The following is a 13,436-nucleotide window of genomic DNA, read 5'->3' as shown; positions in this document are numbered from 1 at the left end:
ACACGTTGGATCGCTGCTGTGGTCGCTTACTGGACACCACCATGATTACCCATTTATAGATCTTAGCCATTTAGAGCCAAATTGTTTGCCAGATTTTAATTATCAAAAAAATGATTGCCAATTCGCTTTAATTACATTACGAATAAGCCTAGGCTAATTACCACCATATTAGTTCTGATAACACATAAAGTCAACTTCATAAATAGACCTGTATCCATTGCCAACATAATTTATTATGAGTCTTGAAAAAATAACATAAAATCATTGTTGAGCCACAACATTGTCAACATACCATAGTTTGACTTGTACTTCGCTGGTTTCTAAAGACTGCTGTACAGTAGCATCTTGAGCTCAAACAACACTAAGAGAGAGATTACGAATGACCCAGACCAACCTTACGAAAGTGTGACTTACAGAAGATTTACTTAGCGTACGAACGTTTTGGGGAACCGGGCCCAAATTCTTGAATTAATGTCTCAATTTCACATGCTATTGTGGCTTAAATGCAATATGCTATATCTATATTATATAAAAGAAATAAACGTGGTGAGACTTATAGTGCTGAATTACAGTGCTGGTATAAATATATACAAAAACATCACTGTGATCAGCTGAAAGCTGCTCGGGAATATTTTTCTCATTAGAACCATACTGTAACTCAATGAAGCATTCAAACTGCTTTATAATGGAAATTATTATTATTTTTTATTTTATTTGTTTATTAGACTACTTATCTTGTAGCCTAGTTTACATTTGATCTACTGTCAAAACTATGCTGATTAGCCTACATAAGCCAATATAACATAGACTAGCCATAGCCATACTGAGGGAACATTGTGATAGTGCATAGGGAAGATCAATTAGAGAGCATGTAGCTCTAAAAATAAATAAATAAATAAATAAATAAAAAACCAACCACAACATAACACTATTTTCAGTGAACATTTAAAGTAATGACATGTTAACTGAACGAATCTTTAGGCCCTGAACAAGAGGCTGAGGTCAACCCCCCACATACACTTTCTACAAAAGCAACATTATTTGAGCTTAGAGACTTATTATTTTAGTAACTTGTTTGGCCATAGACACTAAAGAAAAATCAAGAAACCACGTATACTTCTAGTCATCGTAATTCGCGCCAGATTGCATTAGTGCGTGCTACGTTGATGTTGCATTGACCAATGAAAACACGTCACCAACACACTTACATTTTAAATAATTATCAGGTTCTTATAATTTTACTGTTTTAAATATAACATTTTATAGAGTAAATACACCACATAAAGTAGTATCCATGTTTAACTATACAGAGTAGTATTTTTATTTATTTGTATTTCTGATTGGGCGGGCCAGCTGTAAATGTGGGCGGACCCAGGCCCATCCGCCCACAGCTCCGCGCCATCGTTCGTTTCTGTTTCTGTTCCTGCCAAAATTTAGTTTTTGGGTTTGGATGTTTAATTTTTAATTTTATGAAAGCTTCAAGTGCAGTTAATTGTTTGTACGTGTATACAGACGACGGCTGTGTTGAAGCTCTTTTATTTGCCGTCAAATAAAGTACAGTAAGAGTTCTGACGACACTGGAGTTCAAAGAAAGTGAAACTAGCTTAAACAACAATTGCAACGATCAACCAAAACAACAGAATATTTATTGAGCTGTTTTAAGATCCGTGTGATCACATCTTATACTCACAGGTAAGTGACAGAAATATAAGAGAGATCGTCCTCAAGAGGTTTTTAATGGAAGTGGTCTGGTTTAGCTAGTTTCCAACTGGAACAAGTTCACGTCAAACTCTCCAGTAGTTGTTTACTGCATTGAAATGGTGCCAGAATTGTGTTTAAAGTTTGTCATTTGATTAGTATTACAGCAAAGTTTGGTTTTATTGTCACTGCATGTGACATTAAGATTGATTGATTAAAGAAACAGGAAGTAAATGAGCTGCAGAAAGAATAACACAGGCCTGCTACACTACAGTTTAAATTCATGTTTAAAATAAACAATATGAAAATGACTCTTGACCATATAATACATCTAATATGAAGAGAGATATATTTTTGTTGTAGAATATATTACTTGTACTTTGTACTTTCTTTAATGTAAACAGAAGGTCATAGTTCAGATTTATGAGTCTTACTGTGTTAATGGTTTCCCTTGCTATTAATGTTTACATGAGATTTGAGCAATTTAATGTAAATATTAATTAAATAGTCATAATCCAAATCAGTTTTAATCTTGAAAAACAGAAAATAACGTTACTTGAATGTCACTTTCCTTCAGAGAGTAATAAGAGTGAATAATTGTTAACAAGAATGAAAGGACTGTATCTTCTTTGAAAATATCTAATGTCAAATAATAATCATATTAACATTTATTAATTTAGCTGACTAAAAGTGACTTACAATTGCTATATATGTCACATGCCTCTGGAGCAAATAGGGGTAAAGTGTCTTGCTCAGGGACATATGTGGATATGAACCCAGGTCTCTCACACCAAAGGCATGTGTCTTATCCAACACCACCCCAGATAAGAATAAGTTTATACAAATCATTGCAAAGCACCTTTACAAAAAAATAAAGTTTCTACAATATATTAATAAGCAAACCAAACTCTGACCTGTGAGATATAAGATCTCATTTAAACCACAGTGATCACATATACATTCAAATATACAGCAAATGGGTGTTTTTTATCAGTTCATTGAGCATTATTTTATATTCTGAAATACAATGTTTGTGTTTTAAAGGGAAAAGCAATGGCAGAATCTTCACCATCAAACGAACCAGGAAAAACCAGGAGGACGAGTATAAATTACCCTCCATGTATGTCAATAACCCAGAAAATAATGACTTGCTCTTCTTATACAGTAATATTGGAAATACAGTTCAGGAATGTACAGTTCTAGTGCTTTGTATTACTGATTAACTTAAAGTTTGTTTTGCAATGACCAGATGAACTCTTGCATGTTTTTACATTTGTTCAAAGTTTGTATCTAGACGGTCTTTTACGTTCAGCCAACTTCAGTTTGTGCATTATGGGATTCTTTATAAACTGTTCTTGATTACTTTTCTTCTCTCTGTCTCTATTTAAAATATAAATCATCATTATTTCAATAATTTATACAAATGCTTTTCAAACAACAATATTTTAAGATGAATGAGAAACTTAAAGTGTGTCGGAACTAATAGTCATGTGATTTATCTTTATATATCTTCTCTTTCTTTCCAGTCATGTCATCCTCCAGTGGTCCACTGTCTGAGGAGCTTCAGTGCTCTATATGTCTGGATGTTTTCACTGATCCAGTCTCGACTTCATGTGGACACAACTTCTGCAAAATCTGTCTGAATGAACACTGGGACAACAGCCAGATCTACAGCTGTCCATACTGTAAATACACATTCAAGCAAAGACCTGATCTCAAGATTAATACCACACTCCGAGAGATTGCTGATCCCTATAAAAAGAAACCTCCTGAGAAAACAACTGAAGTTCTGTGTGACATCTGTGAGGAAAGAAAGCTGAAAGCGCTGAAGTCGTGTCTGGTGTGTCAGAGCTCTTACTGTGAAACTCACCTGGAGCCTCATTTGAGAGTGACACGTTTGAAGAAACACAAACTGATGGATCCTGTGAGTAATCTGGAGGACTATATATGTCAGAAACACGAGAGACCTCTGGATCTGTTCTGTAGAGATGATCAGACCATCGTCTGTCTGTCCTGTACTGATGGAGATCACAAGAACCACAACACTGTGTCTTTAGAAGAGGTAAAGACTATTCATAATAAAAAAGTTCACTTATGAATTTAAATGGTCATTACTCACACTCATGTCATTCTATCAATTAAATGTTCTGTTTATAGACCGAGTTGATGATCCAAGACACACAGCAGATGATCCAGGACAGAATCAAGAAGATTGAAGACATCAAACACTCAGCAGAAGTCAGACATGTGAGTGCTTGTTAGTGGTTGCTTCATGGACACATTAAGATATAATTAATGTCAGTAATATGAACTGTGCAGCATGCAGACAACAGCACTAATAATCTGTTGATTGATCTGGTTGAGCAGAGAAGCACACAGAAGGATAAAACAGCTTGTATCGAGCTCTTCACTGATCTCATCCGCTCCATTGAGAGACATCAGACTGAACAGCTGGAGATGATTGAGGAGAAGCAGAAAGCAGCAGAGAAACAGAAGAAAGAGCTGATTGAAGAGCTGGAGCAGGTGATCACTGAACTAAAGATGAGAAACATTAAACTGCAGCAGCTTTCACAAACTGAAGATGTCATACAGGTCAGTGAACATCTCTCTGATCAGTGATAATGCAGTATATGACACTGTCTATAACACTCCTCGTGCTGAAGGATTTCTCCTCTCTCCTGCTGTAGATTTACTCATCTCTGAGCAGCCTCAGAAACAGCAGGAACTGGCCTGAGATCAGTGTGAACACTCGTGAGAATCTGGAGAGTCTGATGAGAGATCTGACTCAACTGAAGGACACTATAGATGAGAAACTTGATCAAACAAGTACATCTATACACACAACACATTGACCTGATAAAAACATGATTTACACATACAGTGTACTGTACACAATTATTGGTAATACTTTAGAATAATGGTCCATTAGTTAATGTTACTACATGAACAAACAATGAACAATACATTTATTACTGTATTTATGAATCTTTGTTAAGGTCAGTTAATGACACAAATACAGTTATTCATTGTTAGTTCATGCTAAATCACAGTGCATTAACTAATGTTAACAAGCACAACTTTAGATTTGAATAATGCATTAGTAATGTTGAAATGAACATCAACTGAGATTAATAAATGCTGTATTGTTCTTGTTTAGATCATGTTAACTAAAGTAGTTAACTAACATGAACTAATGTACCCTATTCTAAAGTGTCACCCAATTATTTTAGTATAGTTTTAATGCTCGTCTATAATTCCACACATACATATCTCAAAGATTTGCTGATGTTTTATTGTGTCTCTACAGAGCTGAAGTGGATGCAGCAGTATGCAGGTACAGTGCACTAGATTCATTACTACATCACAATCTGATTAAATCTGGATTCAATATTACAAATATCATCATCACAAAACATCTACATTAAGCTGTGATTCTTCTGCTCTGTTTTCTCAGTGGATGTGACTCTGAATCCTGATACAGCTCATCCATTTCTCATTCTGTCTGATGATGGAAAACAAGTGAGAGATGGAGGCATTGATCAGAAACTCCGAGACAAACCAGAGAGATTTGATTACGGTGTCTGTGTCCTGGGAAAGGAGGGATTCTCTGCAGGGAGATTTTATTTTGAGGTGCAGGTGAAGGGAAAGACTAATTGGGATTTAGGAGTGGTCAGAGAATCCATTAACAGGAAGGGACAGATCACACTGAAACCCAGTGATGGACACTGGACTGTGGCTCTGAGGAATGGAGATGAATATAAAGCCTGTGCTGGTCCTTCTGTCTCTCTGTCTCTGAGAGTGAAGCCGCAGCGGGTCGGTGTGTTTGTGGATTATGAGGAGGGTCTGGTCTCCTTTTATGATGCAGAGTCCAGATCTCATATCTACTCTTTCACTGCTCAGTCTTTCACTGGGAAACTCTATCCTTATTTTAGCCCATACCTTAATGAAGGAGGTAAAAACTCACTACCACTGATCATCACACCTGTCACGAAGGAACATTAATTTATACATGAAATAGGATCACAGTGATTTTTAATTATTATTTCAAATCTGATAATGTATGTGGTGCTACTCAAGTGATGAAAGTTTTTTTCATCACATATTTTAAAGTCAAAATGTAATGCTTGTCTTAAATGTTTAATACATTCTTTTCCCCCTAACACTTATGACTTTTCTACACCATTTTCACATCTTGTGAAAAAGTGAAACTGCCTGTAAAATGCTTTCATCAAAACGCACCAAACTATTAAAGCCTTTAAACTGTTGTATCAAGGTTGTTTCAGTCATTTCTGCTACAAAATGTTCTGTTACTGACACACACACACACACACACACACCCAGCCCCATTCACAACAAACTGAGATACAAGGTGTATTCTGACACCTCTTCATCAGAATCATCATTAACCTCTAGAGCAACTTGAGCTACAGGAGCTTGTCTGTTGGATCGATCCTCACAGGCCAGAGCTTTTGGAGATGTCTCTGACCAAGTCATCTAGTCATCACAATTTGTCCCTTGTTAAACTCGCTCAAATCATTTATGATAATTCAGCCGATTATGGACCATAGGGGCTAGAGAGAGTAAAGGGTGCTTGTCTCCAAAAATTGGATTGATGAGGGTCATAAAAGACATCTGTTTTGCACACCTGTTTGGACCAGATGCGTTCGAGTCCAAGCTTGTAGCATTACAATTTAAAAAGGTGTTAGAGTTTGTTACCAAACAAAAAAGAAGGAAACGAAAAGCAATTTTGCAAACCAGGAAAGTTAGCGTTTGTCACGCCAGGTGAAAAGTTAAAACAAAAGAAAAAAAGAGGCATGCATTTACGCTGATCTCAAAGAAAATGCATCAGACGCCGTCGTTAAAACACCAGCACAAGATATTTGTCAAAACTATGTTATGTTGTACTATGTCTACCACTAACTACAATTTTCAAAATCTAGACTTTGTTACTGACAGAGAATTAAACAAAAGAAAAAAGATATCCCCGCAGAGATTAACTGACGGATCACCTCACGAGTCACGAGAATGCGCGCTCCGGTCCCACTCAAACCACTTCTTCTTCTTCTTTGACGCAAAGCTTTAGGCGCATTTACCGCCACCTACTGGGATGGAGTGTGGACGTTAATGAAAACTAACTCAAAAATAAAATAAATAATAATAAAACTTAGTATTAATTCTTTAAATCCTGTTAATTAACTCTGTATATTTGAGATACTTAATCTGTGAAACAATTCTATAGTCACATCTTTATTTACCAATTTCTAAAATGAGATCTGATTTATTTCTATAATATGTGCTTCTGTTAATTGTAATCTTTTTTTGTCGTATCCTGTCCATTTTATTAAAATAGGTTCAACTGTTTCAGGAAGATCACATTTAACACTAAGTCTAGACACAGGTATTCCTCTTATAAATAATGGCTGATTAAGTGCAATGTGTCCAATTCTATGGCGAGATATTATGCGGTCTTCCTTTCTATCCGCCAAAATCTCCTTTCATTTCCAACTGTTCTTTGAATATTATATAAATGCCATCCTTTATTCTCACCACCCCCATTTAATTTGTCACGTATCTTTTTATGTTTATTTATTTATTTTTTTTTTTAATTAGCCCTTGTATTTCTAATTTAGTCATTGGAGCATTAAACTGTATGTCTGGACATTTGAATGTTCCACCACTTCACTACCTTCTATTCCTATATGTGCAGGTATCCATACAAAAATATTTGTTTTTGTTTGAATTCTGAACAAACTCTGTAATATGTCTGAGAAAATGTCTTGCCTCGTTGAAGATTCGCCACTCTTTAAACTTTATAGTGCAGAAAATAAGTCTCAACACATATGACTACTTAAGGTATAGTAATGTCCCAAAATAAGTCCACTGAAGAGTAAAAAATATGGCAATAATTTCCGCAGTATAAACTGACAGATGATTAGATGTTATTTTAGCTAATCTATACCTAACCCCTTGGAACATATATAGCTGCTGATGCTGTGTGTCCTGTCTCAGGATCTTTACATCTGTATATATGTGAGTTACTTTAAAACTAGGTTAGCCTATACGATTTAAATTTTTTCGTCCAAACAAAAGTCCTTTAAAAAAAAAAAAAGAAAAGTGTTGTTTTATTTTATTTTAACAAGCCTCTCACAGTAGTACCACAGTAGTAGTCTAAATCCTTTAGTAGTAGTCTAAATCCTTTAGTAGTAGTCTAAATCCTTTAGTAGTAGTCTAAATCCTTTAGTAGTAGTCTAAATTTGCGATGTATTTGGAGACATTTAAAGGAATGAAAAGTCCTAAAGCCAGATTTTTGTATTCTTCATTAGAGGACTTCACTTTCTTAATGTGAAAATCTGCTACTCCCGTATACTTTTTCTATACCTTTATCTTTATCTTGATTTTATTTTTTCTTCAGTGTTGTTTATTAGATTTTACATTTCTTTTGTTTTATGATGTACAGAGAGTGAACGAAAATTGAGTGTAATCTCAGTCAGTATTTGTAAATGTCCCAGTAATGTATGCCTTTATGTGTTAATGTTCAAAGCATTGAATAAAAAATAAATAAAAAACACCCACTAACAGTTCCCCCCAACACCTCCCTAATAACGGAGGCTGCAAAGATAGATTTAAATGTTGGTACGACCATATCAGCGAAGATTGCGCCGCGCATGGCTGCTTCAGTGCTTGGCTCTCCAGTGTTTGTGCTGTTTTTGTTCGTCTTTCCTGTTTTTTTGTTTAACAAACACTATCAGTTTCACCAGGGATGAACTGCTGAACATTCGGCAGAACACACCACAAGATTTTGTACCAGATTTAAATTATTCAGACGTTTTACTGAACGTTGTTATTGGAGGAGCGGCGGCGCTGATCAAGCGCTTCAGGACGTGCAGACGGGGGAAGCGAGCGGGAGCGCTCGTCAGACTCAGGAAGCGCGGATTTCGAACGCCGTTGCCTAGCATCCATCTGGCAAATCTCCGCTCTCTACCCAACAAAACGGACGAACTCCTTCTGCTCTCTCGGACAAATAAGGATTTCTCTCACTCTGCTGCTCTGTGTTTCACGGAAACCTGGCTGAATGACACCATACCGGACAGCGCGCTCTATCTGCCGGACTTTCAGCTGTTCAGAGCGGATCGCGAATCATAATCCACGGGGAAATCGCGCGGCGGCGGGACATGCTTTTACATCAATGAGCGATGGTGTAGAGATGTAACTGTGTTAAAGAAGATGTGCTGTCCTGATCTAGAAATGCAGTTTGTCAACTGCAAGCCGTTCTATTCACCGCGGGAGTTTCACTCGTTCATTCTGGTCAGTGTTTACATCCCTCCGCAAGCGCATGTGAGCTCAGCTTTACAGAAACTTGCTGATCAGATCACAGAGGCAGAACAACAACACCCGGACTCTGTTTTAATCATTCTGGGGGACTTTAATAAAGCCAATCTCTCCCGTGAACTGCCAAAATACAGACAGCATGTTACATGTCCCACCAGAGACAGTAATATATTGGATCAGTGTTACACCACAATAAAGGATGCATATCACTCTGTTCCACGAGCAGCTTTGGGAAATTCTGATCACTGTCTGATTCATCTTATACCATCCTACAAACAGAAACTTAAATCTGCTAAACCTGTAGTAAGGACTGTGAAGAAATGGACCAGCGAAACGGAGCAGGATTTACAATCTTGTTTTGACCTCATTGATTGGAGTGTTTTTGAAGCTGCTACCACCGATCTGGACGAACTCACAGAGACTGTAACATCCTATATTAGTTTCTGTGAGGATGTTTGCATTCCTACCAGGACTTATTTAACATTCAACAATGATAAGCCATGGTTTACAGTAAAACTCAGACATCTTCGTCAGGCCAAAGAGGATGCCTACAGAAATGGGGACAGGGTCTTGTACAATCAGGCCAGGAACACACTGAACAAAGAGATTAGAGCGGCTAAAAAGACCTACGCTAAAAAGTTGGAAGACCAGTTTACTTCCAACGACTCAACTTCAGTGTGGAGAGGACTGAGAGCCATCACTGACTAAAAGACACCATCCCCTTGCACTGAGGCTAATTAACGGCTTGCTAACGACCTGAATGAGTTTTATTGCAGATTTGAAACCCCCAACACCCATTCTGACCATCTCCCTACACAACCATTAACACCTCCTGCAATCCCCCGTTCCACACCTCCTGCTCTTCAAATCTGTGAAGATGATGTGCGCCAGGTCTTCAAGAAGAACAAAAGAAGAAAAGCACCAGGCCCAGATGGCGTTACACCAGCCTGTCTGAAAACCTGTGCTGACCAGCTGGCCCCCATCTTTTCACAGATCTTCAACAGATCCCTGGAGTTGTGTGAAGTGCCTTCCTGCTTCAAATGCTCCACCATCATCCCCATCCCAAAGAAACCCAAGATAACAGGACTTAACGACTACAGACCTGTGGCTCTAACGTCTGTCGTCATGAAGTCGTTTGAAAAACTGGTTCTGGGTTATCTGAAGGACATCACTGGACCCTTAATGGACCCCCTGCAGTTTGCTTACCGAGCAAACAGGTCCGTGGATGATGCAATCAACATAGGATTGCACTTCATCCTGCAACATCTGGACAAAACAGGGACTTATGTGAGGATCCTGTTTGTGGACTTTAGTTCGGCTTTCAACACCATCATCCCAACAGCCCTTCAGACCAAACTGACCCAGCTCTCTGTTCCTAGCTCTATCTGTCAATGGATCACCAGCTTTCTGACAGATAGGCAACAGTTAGTGAGACTGGGGAAATTCACATCAAACAGCTGCTCCACCAACACTGGTGCCCCTCAGGGATGTGTTCTCTCCCCACTGCTCTTCTCCCTGTACACCAACGACTGCACCTCTAAAGACCCCTCTGTCAAGCTCCTAAAGTTTGCAGACGACACTACAGTCATCGGCCTCATCCAGGACGGTGATGAGTCTGCTTACAGACAAGAGGTTGAGCAGCTGGCTGTCTGGTGCAGTCTTAACAACCTGGAGCTGAACACGCTCAAAACAGTGGAGATGATCGTGGACTTTAGGAGAAACCCCCTGCACTTTCCCCACTCACCATCATGAACAGCCCTGTGACTGCAGTGGAGTCATTCAGATTCCTGGGAACCACCATCTCTCAGGACCTGAAGTGGGACAATCACATTGACTCCATTGTGAAAAAGGCCCAACAAAGGTTGTATTTCCTTCGCCAGCTGAGGAAGTTTAACCTGCCACAGGAGCTGCTGAAACAGTTCTACTCAGCCGTCATTGAGTCTTTACTGTGTACTTCTATAACTGTCTGGTTTGGCTCAGCAACAAAATCAGACATCAGAAGACTACAGAGAACTGTTGGGACTGCTGAAAGGATTATTGGTGCTCCCCTGCCCACCCTTCAAGAACTGTATACATCCAGAGTGAGGAAAAGGGCTCAGAAAATCACTCTGGATCCCTCACATCCAAGTCATCCCATTTTTTAACTTTTGCCATCTGGCCGGCATCTCAGAGCCACAAACACCAGAACAGCAAGGCACAAGAACAGTTTCTTCCCCCAGGCAATCTACCTCATGAACAGTTAAATGTTCCCCACTTATGCTTATGCAAACAAAAGTGCAACATCCTTATATTTATTTGTTACCCCTCCATCCTAGTACATCCCTGCATCTTTTTCAATCCTATCCCATTATCATTTATAGCACAATTGTTTATACACTTATTTATTTGGCTACATTTTTTTTTTCTTTGTCTGTGTGTTGTTGTTTTTCTCTGTGTACTGGAAGCTTATGTCACTAAAACAAATTCCTTGTATGCGCAAACATACTTGGCAATAAAGCTCTTTCTGATTCTGATTCTGATTCTGATTGTAAAACATCTAAAGGTTCTCGGGGTTTGCAACTCAATTGTAAACTAATTAGTTTTGAGTGGTTCTGGCGAGAGGTTAGCTGAAAGATTATTTACTGGTCAAAAGGATGTGAGATCTTTTAACAAGTCAGACCATGGTATATAGGAAAATGTTGTTTAATTTGAGTTAATTTTGTTTATTTTAGTTAAACAAATACTTTTTTATTAACCCCTAGATCTTTCAACCTCAACATAAACGTACTGAGAATGCAAACAAGTACACAAACACAAGCATACAATCACAAACAAACACTCACAGACACACACACACACACATGTTTGTTTTTGTGTAAACAAACCCTCACAGGAAACTTTGTGCATTTTTACTTTCTCAAAAAAAAACTCATTCTGTATGATTTATAAGCGTTTTGAAAAATGGGGACATGGGTTATGTCCTCATAAGTCACCCTCTCCTTGTAATACCTGTGTCATACCCATGTCATTATACAGAGTTGTGTCCTGATATGTCACAAAAACATGCCCACACACACTCACACACACTCACACACACACACACACACTCACGCACTCACACACACAAACGTAAACATACAGAAAACATGAACATGCAATATCTCATCATCTCATCATTTCTCTTGAATATGTACACAGTAACTGATGAGTACATGAAGCAGAAGAAACACATAACCTCCTAAATGCATTGTGTTTCTAGCATAAACAATTAAAATATTTTCTTTTCAAAACACAATAAACATTCTTCTGACTTTTTAAATGCGTACAACCGGTTTGGTTGGAAAATAAAAACTAAACTAATAAATAAAAACATAGTTATTATTATTATTATCATTTCGTTCTGGTTGAAAATTAAGATAGATTTTTCGTATCCGTGGGTAAACAAATGGGCTTATGCTTTAATATTTGTTTCACATGTGTGAGCAGCTTATTATATATGAATTACAGCTGATTATATATGAATTATGTATTAGCCTCTACAACAGCCAAAATTATGAAGAAACGTTAATGTTACTAATTTACCCACGCAAAAATAGCAAGCTAATTTTGTAACCCACTAACAAAAAAATACGAAAAATCAAGCTTAGTTTAATAATAATAATAATAATAATTATTATTATTATTTCATTCTGTTTAGCAAACGGGTAATTTTTCATATTTTTTGTTAGTGGGTTAAAAAATGTGCTTGCTATTTGTGCGTGGGAAGCCCTAAAGACGAAAACAAATAAAACAATCGAAAACAAATTTTAATGAGACAATCGAAAACAAAATCGTGTTTATTAATTCGTAAATTCAACAAGAGTTTTCCCATCTCTCTCGTCAGAGCTCATCACACACACAGCGCTTAATTAGTCGTTTTAACGAGAAAACATCTCGTAGCCTATTTATGAGAAAAGATGACGTTAAAACGACATAACATCTCGTTATTCCGACATAAGTGAGTGGAGAAAATAATATGTGTGTAATGTAATGCGTCACCGAACTGATCACAATCAACCATGGTGGAAAACAATTCTCTGTTCAGAAGGCTAGAGATATAATTACAAATTAGAGAGGGTAGGTATAATAGCCTACATTATTTGTACTTTTATTAGAGCTGTAATCGGGCCATAAAAGTTAGGCCTGACAGGTTTCGCCCTGAGCCCGACAAGTACATTTTGATTGACAGCTTTTTTTAAAGCCCGAACCCGTTTACAGCCCGACATTATTCAAATGTGCGCACGCCAGCTCTTTTGCCTTTCATCAAGAATGAGTCATTTATACATGTTTTAACATAATTTATTCATAACTGACATAGACTAGACCACTTGGAAGTTGGAATAAAGAAATACAATAAGTCCTCTGTGACATCGTAACATTTCAGCACTCTA

At 37.7% G+C, this 13,436-nt stretch overlaps 1 protein-coding gene across 23 annotated transcripts in view; it reads left to right on the top strand.

Annotated features, from left to right (window-relative positions):
- Window positions 1–5,963, top strand: part of LOC127978666 (E3 ubiquitin-protein ligase TRIM39) — a 138,899-nt gene extending 132,936 nt beyond the window's left edge. For 7 of the 23 annotated variants that reach the window (XM_052583501.1, XM_052583490.1, XM_052583491.1 and 4 more), the window contains exons 11-12: window positions 5,006–5,032; window positions 5,153–5,963. In XM_052583501.1, coding sequence (XP_052439461.1) covers window positions 5,006–5,032; window positions 5,153–5,700 — 575 coding nt within the window. In that variant the 3' untranslated portion in view covers window positions 5,701–5,963. Of the gene's footprint in view, window positions 1–2,742; window positions 2,819–3,224; window positions 3,761–3,855; window positions 3,946–4,065; window positions 4,291–4,385; window positions 4,525–5,005; window positions 5,033–5,152 lie in introns of all 23 variants that reach the window. The other 16 variants (XM_052583502.1, XM_052583504.1, XM_052583486.1 and 13 more) reach the window with 10 other exon arrangements.
- Window positions 5,964–13,436: the final 7,473 nt, after the last annotated feature.

Source organism: Carassius gibelio, chromosome B19 (assembly GCF_023724105.1).
Source record: "Carassius gibelio isolate Cgi1373 ecotype wild population from Czech Republic chromosome B19, carGib1.2-hapl.c, whole genome shotgun sequence".
Classification (NCBI taxonomy): Eukaryota; Metazoa; Chordata; class Actinopteri; order Cypriniformes; family Cyprinidae; genus Carassius; species Carassius gibelio.
Note: the sequence above shows the minus strand (reverse complement) of the source record. Positions and strands in the feature narration are given on the sequence as shown.